Below are 19,875 nucleotides of genomic sequence, written 5' to 3'. Positions count from 1 at the left end.
GCCATATTACCAGTATATCATACGGTAAAATGGTGAGAGGAATTATTTGGTTTGACCCAAATGTAACAAAATGCACATCACAGCACTGAAGAGATGTACTTCAAAAGCAGAATTCACAGCTACATCTATATTTTCAGTTCTGAAAAGAGCAATTGAGTTGATCTTTATATCTGTCATATTCATCTAATGATCAAAGATGAAAAACTTTTCCCACCCTGACATTATCTGTGATAATTTTAGCTCCAAGTTTGATTGCTGTATTCTACTTAGGTCTATAAACAAACATACACTCTCAGGTATCAGCTAAAATAACAAAAATGCTCATAAATATGATATACTTCTTTCTTCTCACAAGTTCTTTGCTAAAGATCACCCTGGTTTCAAGTACATATTTCCCCTATTCCAAGAACATACAAAGGAAAGATCAGTGATTAAAAAGTAAATGCCATTATGGCCTTCTAGGTTAAAAAGGTTCTTATCAAAAGGAATACAAGTTTGCTAAGAGAGATGAAGAATCTTTGGCAGGGAGAACCATCTCAAGAAATAAAAAGGATGAAATAGAAAAAATAGATTTGAGGTGACGTTACTGGTGGTTCATTGCCCCATGACCTGTCAAAAAAAAAAAAAAAAGAATGTGTGTATGAAGAGTTAATTTATCATCACAGTAAAAGAACAATCACACAAATGAAAACCTGCCTACCCATCCTGAACAAGGTAATACTGTTACAGAAGATTTCTTACCATTCCCTTAACTTATATCATCTCTTGAAAATTCATGGAGGTTCAAATATTCTCACCTCTATGCTCTAACAACATGCATTTCCTCTTTGTTATATTTATAACAATCTCACTCTATAATGACTTATTTATTTATTTATTTATTTATTCATTTTTTTTTATTTCCCATAATGGACTGTGAGCTCCTTAGGAGCATTCATCTTTATTTCTGAATACCAGTTAAAATACATGGGAATGTTAGGTACTTAAACATTTCTGGTTTAGAAAGATGAAGTACAGAAGTGGGGAGCTGGCAAAATTTATATCAGCTTGACTCATTCTTCTGAATAAAAGAAGCACGTTGTCTTGTGAGAGTGTGGAAAGTGACAAAGGAATGGTGACTTGAAGAGAGAAAAGTTCTGGCTGTTTTAGGAAATTTTAAATGCATAACCTAAAAGTGAAAGGACTGAAGAGTAGCCACTTGGTTTTCATAAACTCAATTATTAGTCTAGGAGTACAGCTAAGTACAGCTAGCACATAGCACAGGTTGGGTGTATTACACAAAAAGGCAAATCAATGCTAAAAGGGATTTGCCTTTTGGCCAAAGTTTAGAATAGGCAAGTTCTATTGGGGAAGTTTAGAATAGGCAAGAGACATGGAGAAGTAAGGTAGGAATAACCATGATGGAGAAAAATACCAGGAAAAATAGTGGGGTAAGAGACTTAGAAGTCTCAGAAGAAAAAAATAAGTGAAAGCAAAAGTACTGTAGAATCAGAAAAAGAGGCTATCGCTGTGAGAAGGCAATTTCAAACTTCGAGATATTTAAAATGTGTCTGTTCTGTGGAACGATAGAGTTTATCGTAGATGAGAGAATCTAATATTGAAAGACAATGGAAGAGTGCCTTGATAGAAGAATTTATCATCACGATAATAAAAACCACTCAAGGTCGATAGCACTCACGAGTAGAGAGAAGTCTGTGACTTGTTGACTAAAGTTGCTGAAGAGAGAAAAGAAGAGGTTACAAATAGCATTAACTTTAATAGAAGATGAGTAATTAAACAGAACAATCAAATTCTCATGGGATCAACTTTAACTTCCTCCCTAACTTTTATAAATAATCATGACCCCAAAGGTACAGTTTGGCCTCAGGAGTGGAAAAAAATGAGTTTAATAATTCTATGGAAAATCCTCCTTGCAAACAAGAGGTTGGAAATGTGTTAATGTTTTATGTATAAATGAATCACTGATAAATGAAATCTATACTTAAAGTGCTACAACTTGAAAATTGTTTGTGATAATTTTCATCTACAGATGAGGTTCTCTATACATAAGGGTGTGAAAGAAGGCCGCAGTAAATTTGTGTAAAATACTTAATGTAATGTTACTGCTCTACAAATTTTCTGACGAAAAAGGATCATCCTCTGCTAATGTAAAGATATTCAGGAAATAAAATTACCTTCTTGCACCATCTTACTTTTTTTGAATGAGTAATTGAATCCATGAAGATTCCTAGATCAGTATCGTCCAACTGAAATATAATGTGAGGTACAAATGCAAGAAATGTATGTAGTTTAAATTTTTCAAGTAGCCACATTCAGAAAAGCAAGAAGAGGTTAAATTATTTTAAAAATGTATTTTAGTAAACCACATAAATGAAAATACTATTTCAATGTGTAATAAACATTTAAGTTATTAATGAGAAAGTTTAGTCTTTTTTTATAGCTAGTCTCATTTTGGATTAACCATATGTCAGGTGCTCAATAGCCACAGTGGTACTAACGGGTACCAAATGGGACAGTGCAGAGATATAACAGAACACAACTTTCTGACGAAGCAGCAGAATGACGAAAATTTTTAATTTAATACTGTATACACAATTCCTCTTCAAACCATTATGTTAATAATTTATTTCGACTTGAATCAGTGTGCGTGGGTATGCAAGTGCCAATAAATGCAGCAAAGATAATCTATTAATGTTTCTATAAGAAGACTATCATCGCAACAATTTTGCAAATTTTGGGGTTGGGTTTGGTTTCGTTTAATAATTTGGCATAGTTGTAGGACTTCAGATAATGGTGCAATACACCGTCAAAAATACCGTTGGAGTAGCCGCCTAGTGGCATATTTTCCAACTACATTTCCAAAGTTACATATCTAGGAGCCATCTGTTAACAAAGTAAGTACCAAAGGTAAAATGTAAACGTGCTGGTAAAGACAGAAAAGCATAATTTCAAATGTCAGATCAGAAGAGAATCCATTAGTAGTTGTGCTAAAAAACCATTTGAACAATGTGGATCATTCACTCTGGTGAGTACCCTCTTGGGAGAGGCAGTCCTGGGCCCCAGCACGAGGGGGCTTGTAGAGCATTTTAAGGAATTTGGGTTTCATCATGATGGCAGTGAGAAGCTAATTAAAGCCAATTAAGGATTATCAATAGGAGAGTGGCACAGTAAGATTTTGCTTTTGGCAGTAGTGTGGCGAGTGGAAGGAAGGGCAGGGCAGGAGTTCAAGGACCTGGCTTTGGGAGGCTGTGGCCCTCACTGGGGAAGTGAGGATCCAAATCCTGGCCACCCTAGGAAAGGAGGCAGAGGTGGAAACGGGGTTAGTCAGGAGGCCTGAGCAATAGTACTTATTATTATTACAACTCTCACTGCCTTGAAGATCCCTTTAGAAATGCTTTGTACGGCATTAGAAAAATAAAACCAAGACATAAACAAACACAAAACTGAAATGCTCAAATAATATTAAATAAAAGTGAAATTTAAGAAAACATGATTAGGAGGAAAACAGGTATCTGTGACAAGTTGTTGAAGCAGGAAGACTAAATGAAAATAGTAAAAAAATGAAAATGAAAAAGCAGTAGTTCCACTGCTTTTGTGCTTCTGCAAACTGTATCAGACTGACACTTTTCATGGCTGAAAATGGGTACATGCTTTACAATTTAGATTAAGTTAAAAATACCATATTGCTGTGCGTAATATCATAGGAAATTTGAAGAACAGAAAGAATACACACACACGTACATACTAGGGATTTTGTTCTATTTTTGCCATTTATGACTGTAGGAGGTTTCAAACAAACATGGTTATCCTACTGACCAACAAAAGGAACTATTCTTTGTATATCACTGAAAAGGTAAACATTTTCTAGAGCATACTGTATACAAGGTCTGACAATTAAGTTTGCGAACTTGTTGCAATGACGTTGCTAACCTTTTTTGATATCAAAGGGATTATATATTATGAATTTGTACCAACTGAACAAATAATTGACAAAATTCACTACTTGGAAATGCTGAAAAGGCTGAGTGTAAAAGTTAGATGACCTGAACTTTTTGCCAACAATTCATGGCTCTTGCATCACGACAATGCACCAGCTCACACGGCACTGTCTGTGAGGGAGTTTTTAGCCAGTAAACAAACCACTGTTTTGGAACACCCTCCCTACTTACCTGTTCTGGCCCCCAGTGACTTTTTTCTTTACCCAAAGATAAAGGAAATATTGAAAGGAAGACATTTTGCTGACATTCAGGACATTAAGTGTAATGTGACAACAGCTCTGATGGCCCTTCCAGAAAAAGGGTTCCAAAATTACTTTGAAGGCTGGACTAGATACTGGCTTTGGTGCATAGCTTCCCAAGGGGAGTACTTCAAAGATGACCATAGTGATATTCAGCAATGAGGTATGTAGCACTTTTTCTAGGATGAGTTCATGAACTTAATTGTCTGACCTCATATTTTCTACCTCCTTTCTTCAACAATAGCACATGTATGGAAGTAAGTATTAGTCCCAAACTTATCTTTAAGAGCAGAAATAAATTTCCAGTAGTTTTCTGTTTGAAAAAAAAAAGAATATTATGCATTTAGATCATTTGTATTAAAATTTATCAAATAATAGTTTTGGTTGATTCCACCAGTTAGGCAAAGAACAACCAAAAGGAAGAGTTTTATAGATATCAGAGGCCACATTTCCATCAACTGTCAAGCCACAGATTACTTCAAAGAGCTCTAGCATGTTAAGTTTATATATAAAACTGAAGATCTAAAAGTTCAAAAATATTTATTAATAAAAACAATGCAATATATTGTCAAAAAATGTTAGCACACAATACAAAATAAGTTTTGGCTAATCAAGAAAATTAATATCTTGATATGACTAGCATTTTCACAAGTTTTAATTAATTTTTTGGCATTGTTTGCCCAGCCAAAGAAACTACAATTAACTAATTAATTGATTACAATAATAAACCATACATTAGCACTGAGTTCTTATCTGATGATAAATTTTAGCATTACATATCTGAAAACAGTATTTATTATTATGGTTTTGTATTACAATTATATTCCTTTTTTCCTTAGATTTTAATTACATAAATATTATGCTAGCAATCTTCATGCTGGTACTAAAAAGCAAAATAGAAATGTTAATATTCCATAAAGAATGGTAAAATGCTATCTGGCTTCTTTGCAAGTCAGAAAATCCCTTCCATTTCCATTAACATTATTTTACTATTTCCTAAGAGAAGAGGAAAAATTTTGAAGTCATTGATTATTTAGAAAAATGTCAAAGTAACAACATAGATGATCTCTTTTCCTAAATACACTAAAAACTATCAATCTATTTTTGTATTAAACTTCCTGAAACTGCCCCAAAGTTATTATTTTTTATCAATTAAAGACTCTAGATGTATATTAATGAACATAAACATATGATAGACAAAGATAAGATTTAAGAATAAGACATGACTAACAAAATCATTTTAAATTTTTCATAAATATTTAATTAAATATTATTTAACTACTAATTCCTCATAGTAAACAAAACCATGCTATGTCATGATTACTGAAAGAAAAACATCTTAATGTAATCTATAATTAAAAGGTAAATTAAAAGATAATTTAAAGATAAACTCATGCCTAAGGGCATGAATGTTCTTATTTTTTAAAGGGCAATTAGTGGCTTACAAAAAAAAGAACAAAAACATTTTTCAACAGTTAAATTTCTCATTAAAGACCTTGCAATTATTTTATTAATAATACAAAGAGACGGATGCCCATATTGAAAAATTCAAAAACATATTTTTGCTTAAAAATATATTTTACATAAGTAAAATTAGCCACTTTTTTTTCACAGTAGTTTCATACTCTTTCTTTGAAGGTTAAATTTACCCATATTAGTTACATATGTCCTATATCTGTAGTTTACAATAAGGTATCTATTAGTCACCTGTGGCTACTTAAAATTTAAATTGAAATTGAAAAAAATTAAAAATTAAAACATTAAAAATTAAAGAAAAAACTCTGTCATATAAATCCTTTGTCAAGAGATCAGTAGTGACATATGGCTAATAGCTACCGTGTTGTTGAGCTGTTTTATTGGATAGTATTACCCTAGATTATTATTGACTAATTAAATATACGGGTGATATTCTGAGGATGGTAACACAATGAAACATGAATCTACCTACAAATGTATAATACTAAAAAGATGAACAAAAAGGTAATATATAATATCCAGAGTAGAAAAGAAGGGAGGTAGATTAATAGGAATGAGACCTATAAAGCTTTCCCTAATTCTCTATAAAACTGAGTATGACAATTCAAGACTCAAATGAAGCCGGAAATTAAGCAAAAGTGAAACAGAAAAATGGTAATGTTACCAAATTAATTTTAGTCCAAAATATTAGGAAGCTGCACAGAAATGGATAAAATACTAAAGATAAATTCTGGTAAAGAATTTTTCAGATAATAAAGTAGGGGCAGAAGAAAACTAAAATAAGTATTTTGTCCAAGGTCCATAAACTGCCAAACAAGCAAAAATTACTTTTCACTTGTGCCGACCTAAGTTAAATACAAGTGGATTATTTCAGTGATGCCTCATCAAGTTCTAGTTCACATGACAGAGCATTATTTTTTTTTGTCATCAATATCCCTGTGATTATCTCCATCTTTCGTGCATTCTTTTTTTTCTACTTCCACGCTCCCAACTTGAAAATTCAAATGACCTTTGAAGAAACACTCCACCATTTTGTTACTGTTATTTATCACATTAATTATGGCTTCAGTTTAAACACAATATCCCTTTATAATTATTATACTAACTATAAATTCAACATATAAATTCAACAATATAGTTCATCATTTTTGGCAGATGTTAGTTTTTGTATCCCACAGCATTCCTCCATGTGCATTTTTTCCTTTCATGAAACTGTTTGGATTGTAAGGTGTTTTAGCTTTGTGCATATGAACATTTTTTCATTTTGCCTTCAGTCTTCAATAAAAAAAGTTCAGTTTGACAGTTCTCCCTCAGCACTTGGAAGATCTTTCACAACTGTCATCTGAAATCTATTGGCATCAGTTTAATTTTCCTCTTTGGTGTTCTGTTGATTCTCTCTGATAGTTTATTAGATTTTGTCTATAGCCTCAATTTATGTTCTGCAATTTCCAAATGACATGTCCAATGAAAATCTCCTTATATATAGCCGGCTTAGCACTTAAATGATACTCTGCGTCTGGGATCCACATCTGTCTTCAATTCTGTAACATTTTCAACTGTTGGCTTTTCAACTATCATTTCTTTAGCAATTCTTCCATTCTCTCCTTCTGAAATTCTTATTAGATGTATTTGTAGTTTCTTATTCTTTCCTCCAAGTTTCTTAACTGTTCTTTCAGAGTTTTTACTTCTTTGTTTCTCTGTACTGCATTCTGGGTAGTTTTCTCAATACTATATTGTAATTTTTTAGAGTCTTTCTGCCCATTTTTTTATTTATTTACTTAGTTTATACCCTCCATCTCATTTTTTAAATTTTTATTCCTACCACATATTTAATAATTTTATATAAAAGTTATTACTTTAAGATTTTGATCATCCTTCACATACTTCTTTTTCAGATTTGATTTGACTGTATTACAAAATTAATCTCATCTGGAATGAATCCATGTTCTAACTGTTGGTTTTACTAGTATTAGAGTTATTCATGTGATTTGGAATTTTATTTTTCTGGCTCTTTTTGAAAAAGTTCTTTGTTTTTACTTTTATCTCTTCCTCTCCTTTGCTCACCTTCTCTGTTCAGTAGGTTTGTGGGAGATGTAACTATTCCCCAGAGGTCCAGTGCCATAATAATGGCTCAGAATTATTCACCCACAGTGATTCTCGGGATACCATAGATCCTACTACAATACGACCGGTGAGCAGTTTGGTTCAGTCTCTGGCTGCTAGGCTGTTCTCTGTCTTATTCAGACCCCTAGACCAAAGCTTGTTGTAAGTCACAGCCCCAGAAAACAACTCACAGCCATTATTATCAGCCCCCTTTCTTAAGTAGGGAGTAACACCACACACAACCTGTCTTCAAGCACTAAGCTTGTTGTGACTTCACGATTAAAGTAAGGGTATTCTGAGTCCCTATTATTCTGCCAATGCCTGCTTGTACACCTAGCCTCAATTTATGTCTGCAATTTTCAAATGACATGTTCAATGAGAATTTACTTATATTTAATCTGCTTAGTACTTGGATGGCATTTTCCATCTGGGATGTATCTGACTATAACTATAAAGCCTAAATATAAAGCCTTACTACTTTGAAAATCTATTCCATTTCCGGTCCGCAGAAATGTTTATTTTTCAGCTCAACTCTGATGCTCTGCTTTTTCTCTATTGTATCAGTTCTCATTGCTATGTAATTGGAAAAGAGGGGCTGTATCAAGCATGAAGTGCTGGGATTATCTTGAATGGAAATACCAGCACTGATTTTTTTCTAACTTGATTAAGATTGAAGTAGAAAATCATGGGAAAATAAACCACTATGATGTGATGAAAAAGGGCAGTGAATTAGAAAGCAAAAGATATTAATAATAGCTAAAACTTAGTCTAGGTTAAGAACTGTTTCAAGTGCTTTGCATAGATTGTGTACCCTTAATTTTCATTATATTCTTGTACTATTACTATCTTTATAATCCACAAAAAGAACAGAAAGATTATGTAACTTTCCCAAGGTCACACAGCTAGTAAATGGTAGATTGAACCCAGCGAGTCTAACTTCAGAGTCAGAATCCTAACTACCATACTATAGTACCTAGTTCCTAGCATTATCCCCAGAGTAGTTTTTCAATCCTGGAAATATGATTTCAGCTCTCTGTGGCAAAGTTTTTTCAACTGTGAAATGAGATGATTACACTAGATGACTTCTATTTTTCCAAACTCTAGTTGTCTATGATAACATAAATTTATAGTTCCAGTTAGTTCCCTATTTCAGAGTATCCTCTTAAATTTGTTTTGAGAGCTAAAATTTTTGGCAAATCTCCAAATTTATTTTAAAACGATCTTTAATGAGATATGGAACACATTTGAAAAGTCCATCATTTGAAATGTTCTGCAAGAAAAAAAAGAGATCAATTTTGCAAATAAATCATAAGGCTATAATTATCATACCTAGTGAATGTCAATTCAGTAAGTGTGAAATGTTTGAATATAAATATAAAATACAGGTATAATTGCATGACAAGATTTGAGTTCTGGTCTTTATTCTGTCTCTAACCCAAACTTAACATTTTTCGACCTCAGTGTTCTGGTTTTTAAAGTGGGATAGTAGGATTTTCTGAGATCCCTGTTTCTAACATTCTCTTACCATGTTTCCCCGAAAATAAGACCTACTCCAAAAATAAGCCCTACTTAAGATCGTCACCAGATGGATGCATTTAGTAAGTTATGACGATGTTCCGGAAGAAGATGACATGACTGTATTTGAATAAATGTAGATTGTTGTACATGAAAAAATAAGACATCCCCTGAATACACCCTAATGCATCTTTTGGAGCAAAAAATAATATAAGACCTGGTCTTATTTTTGGAGAAACACGGTATTCTAGAAGTGAGAATCTATTAAAGTATTTCAGTGAAGGTATTACTTGAATAAATGAAAAATATATGAAAAGCAAAAGCTGCTTTAATCTCATGAATGACAAAAATATCTGGGTTGAGTTAGTTTCCTAATTTAGCTCTCATACAAAGAGAATGTATGTGGTATTTAGTTAAGAGTGTAGGTCCCAGTTAGATTGCCTATATTAGTTTATTTCTGAAGAATCACTAAAACTCTCTGGGCCTTATCTTACTCATTTGTAACATGAAAATGATCACAATTGCTACTTATTGTGATGACAAAGAAAGATAAACTGGCATATAGTAGATTTTCAGTAACTGTTTGCATTTATTAATAGTAGTAATTTAAATAATTGAGGGTGTTTGTAGAGTCTGCATTCCTAACTATCTGTTAATAGCATATGTGCACATCATCATAAATAATTTAGGTGCCTAAAGACAAAGGGGCATGATCGGGGGAACTTACTGCAATTTCTCTTATGCTAAAATCTCATACTCCCTGTCCATATGTATTAGTTAGAAAAGAGATGATTTAATAGATATTTAGTATTGTTTGATGCTTTATACATTAGGAAAATTGGAAACAGTTATTGCCTTCACAATAAATGATAGCATCTAAACCCCATATATAAATGGGGAAAAAAGATGATTAGTAAATGAGAGACCATGGCTTGCTGGTCACACAACTTCATGCCCTGCAATTGGAATGCATGTTTCTGTAAAGAGATAATGCGAGGAACTATTAATACAATCGCTGTTTCTTCAAAAGCCCCGGAATTGTCTTAAGACATGAAAACTATACACAGCCTCAGATATGTTTACCAAAATCTTTGTCTATCCTTTGACTGAAATGGAGGAAAATAAACTAAAATGTCGTAAATGAAGGAACAAATAGAGGGTAAATCGAAATATTACAATATTAGATCTATTTTTTTTCATAAAATTAAAAAAAAAAAGAGGAAAAAGAACCAAAACCACTGACCCTGCCCAAATTGAAAGCTTTTGCTTACATCTGCAATTGGTGCACAGGTACTTCAACATAAAATTCATAACATTTGGCATTTAACTTAAAAATTTCAAACCAATGTAATTAAAACACAATTTTTGACTTGAAGGAACTATAAAATCTCTTCATTTAGTTTATGATAGCAGTGACCTATTTCAGAGGTTCAATGAGAATTGATGCTGGAAAGTGCCTGGAAGCTACAAATTGCTATACTTACCTTTGACTATACATGTCATTAAACTAAAATGAATGCCAATAGCCAGCACAAAAATATCTAAACTATACAGAGCAAGTTATTACTAAACAATAGAAAAATAATTTCCTTCATTCTTTCAACAAAGGTAATTTGTACTCTAATTTTCATGTTTTATCTGTATATGTAAACTAAAATAATATTTTCCTCTATTTAAACTATTCTTCTATTTTCAAAAGACATATATGTGTGTGTGTGTGTACATGTACATATATACACATGTATATGCATTTTAAATCATAGTCAGCATTTTACTTTAAGGATAATATAAGCAGGGTAGTTTAAGAAGGAGAAATATTTTGGTAATATTTGAGCTGAAATAACCATGATATGGCATTTAAAAATATCCACAGTGCAGTTAAAATTCCAAGTATTTCAAAGATATGTTTAGAACAGTTGTTCTCAATAACATTCATCATCTTTTGGCTCTTTCCATAAGCGGTAGCGTAGTGCCAGAAAAAAAGAAAACGTTCCGTTATTCATCCTGATGGCAGGTTTTCATGTAGTTTGCCCTGCGCATCCCATTCACCTTGTCAGAGAGTACTGCTTCCCTAAGGCAGCCCCGGGGTCCTGCTGACGGATTGCTCTAATTGCAGTCGGCGCTGTAAACAAGGCAGCTACTCCATGCTCTGCCAGCACACGGAAATAAGCGCCGGCATCTGGTGTTCCCACAGGCTTTCCCTACAATGAGATTCATTTAAAATGTCACTGGGTAAAATGTCTCATATTTCATTAACAGTTCAATACTTATACATTTAACACAGAAATATTAATAAAATAGGAATTTCAGCTAATCTTGGTTTTAAATATAGCCCCATGTTCTATCATATATAAAACAAACCAAACAGCCAGGCATCAAATAGGCCATTTGCCCCATGGCAGCATCCTAAAAGCTTTCAAACTGAAATGTCTGTTTTCTAAAGTTGTGAAAGATAAAGGACAGAATATATGCATCATGTTCAAATCACGTTCAAATTAATAACATCTGATAGTCTTCTATGTGACAAGAAATTATATGATTTTGGGCAGTAGACTAAGTCAGAAAATATAATTGATAGGGATTTCTAATTTAACTTTTTTTCATGATCACTATAATGATTCTCAAAATATTTGAGAAGAGAGAAAAATCTAGAATCACAGTGATTTCTGAGAAATGACCTTTTCATTTAAATGCCACACTCTGAGGAAAGCAACATCTATGAATTAAAAAAAAAAAAAAATCCAATAGGACATCCCAAAATGTACTTTTTCCAGTGTCAAAATGACATTATGCATGTTCAATAGAAAAATCATGCATTTGACAGACTATATAATTCAAAAGGACACAAAGCAGTTTTTAATTGCTGTTTTTGCAAAGTGGAAAATGAGCATGGCATTTAAATAAATCAGTAATTCTGCAAAATTTTATGGGTCGGAAGTAACCCATAAAATCTATCTTGGCTAAGCCATATACCCTCATTCTTTAATCCATTCTCATCACTGCTACTTCTTCCTATGTTTCTAAAATTGCCTGGAATATTAATATATATATATATATATATATATATATATATATATATATATATATACATATATATACATATATATATATATATATATATATATTATATACATAACATTTCGTAAAGGTCTCTGACCATATCCCCCATCTGAGTATCCCATGGGTCCTACATTCTTGAAAACTCACTTGGGAAACACTGAACTAAGGTAAAAAGAAGAAAGAACTTGCTAGCAGTAAACTTAGAGATCTCCCCAAATAGAACTATAAGTGAAGAGAAGATAGTATGAGGCAGACCATAACTGCCCAATATTTAGATTCATTATCCACTTCTAGTTGAATATTTAATAGGGCACTATTTCGATTTTACTGTTATTTTTTCATGGGTGCCTATAATATTCTTTAATGTAATTATATTCATTTTAAAGAATAACGTCTTTAGATCTTTTTTATATTCTATTAAGTTTTCTCTTGCTCTTTTAATACCAAAGAAAATATTTGTTGCCACTAGAAATTCATTTTTATTATCATACTATCCCAAAACACTTGATTCCAATTCGTTTCATTATCACTTCATAATATTTGATACAATATAATAAGCTGGCAGATACAACCTAGTGACTCATGTACATAATTTGATGCACAAATTTTGAAGCCTTAAGCACATTAGTCTAAAAATGAATCAGCAACTTTATTGTTTCTAACCACGAAAAGTAAACACTGGGTTTTTACTTCTTTGATCTGTCTTCAGCAAGGATCAGTCCCCCATGTGCTAGATTGTGGCTTTGGGGAACTTGATCTCAACCACATAAAAATGATTTGTCAACTGACCTTACACAATTGACTTGCCCTGTTTATGCTGCCATTTTCCATCCTACTAGATAAAAATAAATCACTTTTCCAATATTTCCTTGATAAGCTAAAGGCCCTGAGATAATATTTTAAAGTAGTTTGACTTCCACTGAAGAAAGATGTTTTACAGCCAGTTGAAGATGAATTCCACTACAGAGCCAGTGTCACGGGACAATGATAATATATTCACTAAAGGATGATATAAGTATCATAATGAAAATGTTATTCCATAAGGATGACCTACACAGAGGACAGACACAATTTGATGTATTTTACGGTGCCTTCAATTAATTATGTCTAATAATAACAAGAACGATATTTAAGTATTAGAAATGTTTAAAACTTTGCCATATGTTTTATAAATAATATACAATTGTAACTCCTGTTGAAATTCTGACCCTGCACCAAACAAACTTCCATCAATATTATATTTACTGAGCATAAAAAAAAATGATAACAGCATTACTGTTAGGACATTCAAGGATGTGAAACATAAAAGCTCACAACATTCCTTGAAAGTTAGTTGAACTCAGGAAGGTTCAGTGGTTTTGCTTTTTATTGTCCATTCCCCAGAGGATCATTTGAGGCTATGAATATGATGTTTCCCTATTTTCAAATTTCTTTAATATTTATATACTTTATTATTATATTTTCTTAAGAACTTCTAGTGGATCTCAAATCTTAATTAAAACATAAATTATGATATGTTAAGGAAATTATTGTTCCTCGAACAGCTGCTGATTAACAGAAGCATGAGATTTTGAATGATGTAAACACTTCAGGTGCAGCACAGAATAAAATCTTTCATCAGAAATCATTGTTCACATAAAACAAGTAATAATAAATTAAGTAGTGCTAATACATTTATTCATGTAATGGATATTTATTGTGTATCTACTATGAGCTAGATACTGTTCTAAATTCTGGGAATAATTTTGTGAATAAGCCAGGCAAGGTCCTGCTATAATGGAACATATATTCTAGTAATTATGTGTGTAAGAGATAATATTATTAAAAAATAACAGATGGTGCAAGCTATTTGTGTCAAATAAAGGGAAGGAATATAGTGCAAACATAGGACCCACATGTTTTCAGCACCTATCACCACAAGAAGCTTAGGGAAACTGAAGCAAACACTATAAGCCTTTCTCACTGTGAACTTTAAATTAAAGTGACTCAGAGACATTGATTTTATTGAATACTCTTCTGTCTTGACCTCCTGCACATGCATAGGCTCCTATACACACAGAGACACACACAGGCAATATAATTCCTTTAACAATGCTTTTAAAAAGTAACCAGTATTACTAATCATCAGAGATATGCAAATAAAAACCACAATGAGATATCACCTCACCCCAGTCAGAATGGCTATCATCAACAAGACAAATAATAACAAGTGTTGGAGAGACTGTGTAGAAAAAGGAACCCTCATACACTGTTGGTGGGAATGCAGACTGGTGCAGCCGCTATGGAAGGCAGTTTGGAGGTTCCTCAAAAAATTAAGAATAGAATTACCATAGACCCACCAATCCTTCTCCTGGGGATCTACCAAAAAATATGAAAACATTTATCCGTAAAGATATATGTACTCCAATGTTAACTGCAGCTTTATTTACGGTGGTCAAAACATTGAAAAAAAAACAGTGTCCTTCGATAGATGATTAGATAAAGAAGATGTGGTGTATATACACAATGGAATGCTATTCTGCCATAAGAAAAGTTGAAATAGTGCCATTTGCGACAACATGGATAGATCTTGAGATTATTATGCTAAGCAAAATAAGCCAGACAGAAAAAGTCAAGAACCATATTATTTCACTGATATGTGGGATATAAAACTGAAAGCAACAAAGGAACAGGACAAACAAACAAATAAACATAAACTTATAGACATAGACAATAGTTTAGTGGTTACCAGATGGTAAGGGGGAAAAGGGGTGGTAGATGAGGGTAAAGGGGATCAAATATATGGTGATGGAAGGAGAACTGACTCTGGATGGTGAACGCACAAGGTGATATATACAGTTTCTCCAAAAATAAGACCTAGCTGGACAATCAGCTCTAATGCGTTTTTTAGAGCAAAAATTAAAAATTTTATTATAGTAAAATAAGACCCGGTCTTATATTAATTTTTCTCCAAAAGATGCATTAGAGTTGATTGTCCGGCTAGGTCCTATTGTCGGGGAAACACGGTAGATGATATATTACAGAATTGTATACTTGAAACCTATTTAACTTTACTAACAATTGTTACCCCAATCAACTTAATTTTTTTAAAAACAGTAACTAGTAACACACTAATTAAGCTGAGCTGCCTGGGAAAAATAACACTAACTCTGGAACTTGCGTGTTCAGTAAGGGGTAGGATCCCAAACACTATTCAATTTTAAAATGAGAAAACTCTAAGATTGTAGGGATTTTTTAACAAACAACATACACATGAAAAGCACTAATGCACCAAAAGGTAACAGTAACTCAAAAACTCTTCATAACTCAAATTGATGTCTTTACCATTTATTTGTATTTCCTTCCCCTAGAGTCTACCCTGGTGGTTACTGCCCAGATAACAAAAGTAGAAAGCAAACCCTCCAAAGGCAAAGCAGAGATTACATACTTTCAGCTATTATAAATCATGAATTTTTAGCATCAGAGATTTATAAAATAACAATTCCTAATATTTATAATGTGGTTAGTGGTGATACAAAGCACAGAAAACAAGTTACCAAATATCTTAAAATTAACTTGCACTTACAGTTTTTTGCACTTACAGTTTTACAGGAAAGCAGTGGAATATAACAATTTAGCCAAACAAATATAAACCACTAGAGCTAAACCTTTGAGCAAAACATCATTTACTTTAGTATTAATCCTATGATTTCAGTTTACCAAGGCTTGAGGTCAATGTTACTTACAGTGTCTCATATTTTGACATAAAAACTTTTGAGTCAACTGCATTTTTGCCTCTTTTTGTGGCAGGGTTAGAAACACATCTGGTCCCTTCTAGAACACAGCATTCAAGAATGTCACCAGAGGCATGTTTGCTTCTACAGTAGTTTTATGGTGAAGACAGCAACAACCCTTATGGACTAGTCCTGAATTTCATCTCAGCAGACAGGTGTAGCAATGTTGGCTTGTTTATTTTGGAAAAGTGATGAAATTGGCAATGACATTTATTGAGTTCCTACTACATGCCTCGTGTCTTTATCAATAGATGAGAGTTGGGTGAGCAACATCTAAACTTGAGACTTGTTAAAACATAAGTAAATCTCCAGGGTATATTATTTAATGAAAAAGGAAAAGTGCAGAATAGTGTGCATAACATTTGTACAATGCCATTTGTATTTAAAAAAAAGAGGGGAGAATACACTGCTTATTCATGTATTAACTATTGTACACATAAGATCGACTGCTTCCTAGTGAGAGAAACTGGATAGCTGGGAACAGGGGACAGTGAGATTTGCACTCTTTACCATTTTGTGAGTTTTGAAATATGAATCAAATGAGTCTACAACCTCTTCTGAAAAATGGGCTTTTTCTTCCCTAAAGTCCCTCTATCAATAACTCACATTATCTTGCTCCAATTTTGAAAACATTACTGCTGCTCTAAAGCTAGATGGGATAATTACCCTATACCTTAGTAGTCTCAGACCCAGGGCAGTGTGTTGCTAAAGCAGATTCCCTTTTAAGGATAAAAACTTACTAATGAATACAATCTGAGGACTAAGAATTTATATCAGACTGACTTCCTTGATTATTTGCAGACGTTTCCCATCACTCCATTGACTTCACCTGTGAGGATATGGCACCATCTTGTCTTCCTTCATCTTATCCATACCACCATCTAACCAAGAGATGGTCAACCCTAAATGTACATTAGAACTTCTTAGAATCTTTTGAAAGGTACCAATCCCCACTCCTAGAGATTCTAATTGGCCTTGAGTTGGGGCTGGGCATTGTTATGGTTGATGTGTCCCCTAATGATTCTAATCTGTAGCAGGACAGAGATCCATGTGTCCTTAGACACTAGGCACTGCCTGAGGCTACATTTTCAATACCCACCTGCCTGGTTACTCTAGTGGATGAGCCTAGAACTTAACCAGCCTTTGCTGGTTTTCTCTATCTGTTAAAAATTTATAAATGGGCCAATCTAAGTATTAATAATAGGATACACTGATAACTGCAATCTGATGATAGAGGGCTGTATACTGAGAAAATAACTGAGAAGAAGTGGTTCACTGTTTCAAATTCTTTATGCCTTGACCTATGAACCAGAATCTAGGCTGGACATAGGATTCATGATGTGTAGGACCTAGCACCCTGGGTACAAGTGCCCTTGCCCCAAAGATGCAATAACCTTTGTCTTTGCCCTGGCCCAGCATCTCTTCTATGTTGCCCAGAGAACTTTAAAAGCTATCATTCCCATCTGGACTTTTAATTTGGTTGTATTGCTCCTTGAGAGGATTTTATCTTAATCTTTTAGATGAAAGGGTCCTGGCCTGAACTTCAGGGGAGTTCATGAATATTCTGAAATTTTTTAAAAAGTGTATATATTCATTTTCCCATTGAGAGTGGTAAATAGCTTTTGTCAGATTCTGGAAAGGATTCCATAACTGAAAGATTTCTAGGTATTATAAAGCCTACCAAAACACAGACATCTCTTCAAAGATTTTCTATTCAGAAATGAGAAAGAGCTTGGATGACACCAGAATGCAAATGGATAGATAGATACCATAACATCTGTTCATTTTCTTCTCCACAGAACAGATGTGTCCTTAGTATGATCCTTTTAACCCTCTTCAATCAAAGGGCTACAAATAGACTCAAAACCAAAAACCTAGTGGCCAATCTGAGGTCCCCAACCAGCTTGTCGACTTCTCCCTCCTTTTGGTTGATTATATGAAATTGCCATTTTTGTACATCAAAACCAGTCAAACATCAGCAATTTTACATGTTTTGAATTAATACTTTCTTATGAACTTTCCACTTAGACAATCTCTCTTTACTGTCTCTGGTGGTAGATACCACAGAGTTGCAATTTCTCATGTTGAATTCTTCTCTTTCTTTAATTAAGGATCTGCTTTGGCTTCCAGGCCTGGTAAGTTAAGACTTCTCCATGGCTAGAGATCCAAGGGTCTCATGATAAGGGTACCCTGAATGAAGAGACCATTGCTTCCATGCAGGTCACCAGAGTCTACCTGTGTCACTGAAAAGATGCTTACCTCTGAAGGTATTAGCGCTGAGTAAATGAAGCTGTGCTCTGGACTGCTACTGCTGCAGACCCAGGGCTTAGCTAACCCTGGACTCTGACATATTCACCTTTCTTAGCAGTCACAGAGAACAGTTATCACTAGGATAGCCGGTAGCTCCTGCCTTCTAGCTTTCATCTCTGAATTCCTCCATGCTGATGTGGAATCACTCTGCTATCCTGTACTAGAGGGGCAAATTAAGGTTTTCTTCATATATAGTGAATAGTGAGACTGCTGTAAGCAAAGAGATTAAAAGGCTTCTTTCTTTTTTGCACTGCCCAGAAACTAAAGTGTGGCTATTCCATATACATTCTGCAATTCGACCTGAGGTTACGCAAAGCCTGGCTCCTACATACCATCCAATTCTTTACGTACATCATCCATCAAACATGCCCATACTTTCCATGTTAAAAAAACAAAACAGACACAACAAGCCTTCTGTTGAGCTTGCACTCATAAAGGGGGCTAATGATATCTAATCTCCAAAACTCTCTTCAGTTTTTGCCCTATCGGCCCTCTCCCTCACCTTCTGGAAAACCTCCCCTCCCCCGGCCTTCAGGACTCCTTGCTGTCCCTCCTGATTCTCTTGCTGCTTCTCCAATTTCTCATTCTCAATTTATATAGTGTCCCTTTCATCTTCACCTCACTGGGTATCCTCATCATCTTAGAAACTGCAATTAGCAAGTCTTCTACATCTCTAATTGGAAAGTTTTTCTGAGCTTCACCTGACTTCCCAGTATCATGCAAATGTCTGAATAGCACTTTTAAACTCAACATTACCAAGACCCAAAGTACTTTTTTCCCCTCTGCAACAGTTGTTGCTCTAATGCAGTAGAGCAACAGTTGATAACTGTCATTATTTCAGTTGTCCTAGCTGAAGACATAACAGCTACTTTCAACTTCCTTTTTACCTCTGTCTTACAATATGCACCTGGCACCCTAACATCATGCCTTCTCCTTAATGTTCAGATCACTGGTTCTGGCCATGTAGCTGCACTTCTTAACAGCTTCCCAATAGTTCATCTCGAAATTTTTATGAGAGAACACTGACTTTGGAGCCAGAGAACCTTGTTTTGAATCCTGGTTCCCTCCCTCTTGTGCCACTAGTAAAATTAATGTCTCTGAGCCTCAGTTTCTGCAGCTATAAATAAGTATTCAAAAGATTTATCCCATAGGTTTCTAGAAAGAATCAAGACCATGTATATAAAGTGCTTAGAAGAGGTCCTATCACCCAACACTCAATCAATAGCAGTATTAATATTACTTGTATGGTCTCATCCACAAACCTTTCTCTGTCTTCTCTAGTCCTAAACTTCTCTTAAGGGACCAATAGATATATTTTTGAGCTAGGGTGGCATCCCAACCCTGCCATTTACAAGCTATGTGACCTATGGCAATTTATGTAATTATTTTGATCCTCATTTA

General features: G+C 34.0%; 1 protein-coding gene across 4 annotated transcripts in view; it reads right to left on the bottom strand.

Moving 5' to 3' along the window:
• Window positions 1–19,875, bottom strand: part of ACSS3 (acyl-CoA synthetase short chain family member 3) — a 216,902-nt gene that overhangs the window by 40,782 nt on the left and 156,245 nt on the right. For all 4 annotated transcript variants that reach the window (XM_081060631.1, XM_081060630.1, XM_081060629.1 and 1 more), the window contains exon 8: window positions 11,381–11,532. In XM_081060631.1, coding sequence (XP_080916757.1) covers window positions 11,381–11,532 — 152 coding nt within the window. The remainder of the gene's footprint in view (window positions 1–11,380; window positions 11,533–19,875) is intronic.

Source organism: Rhinolophus hipposideros (genome assembly GCF_964194185.1).
Source record: "Rhinolophus hipposideros genome assembly, chromosome: 9".
Taxonomy (NCBI): domain Eukaryota; kingdom Metazoa; phylum Chordata; class Mammalia; order Chiroptera; family Rhinolophidae; genus Rhinolophus; species Rhinolophus hipposideros.
Note: the sequence above shows the minus strand (reverse complement) of the source record. Positions and strands in the feature narration are given on the sequence as shown.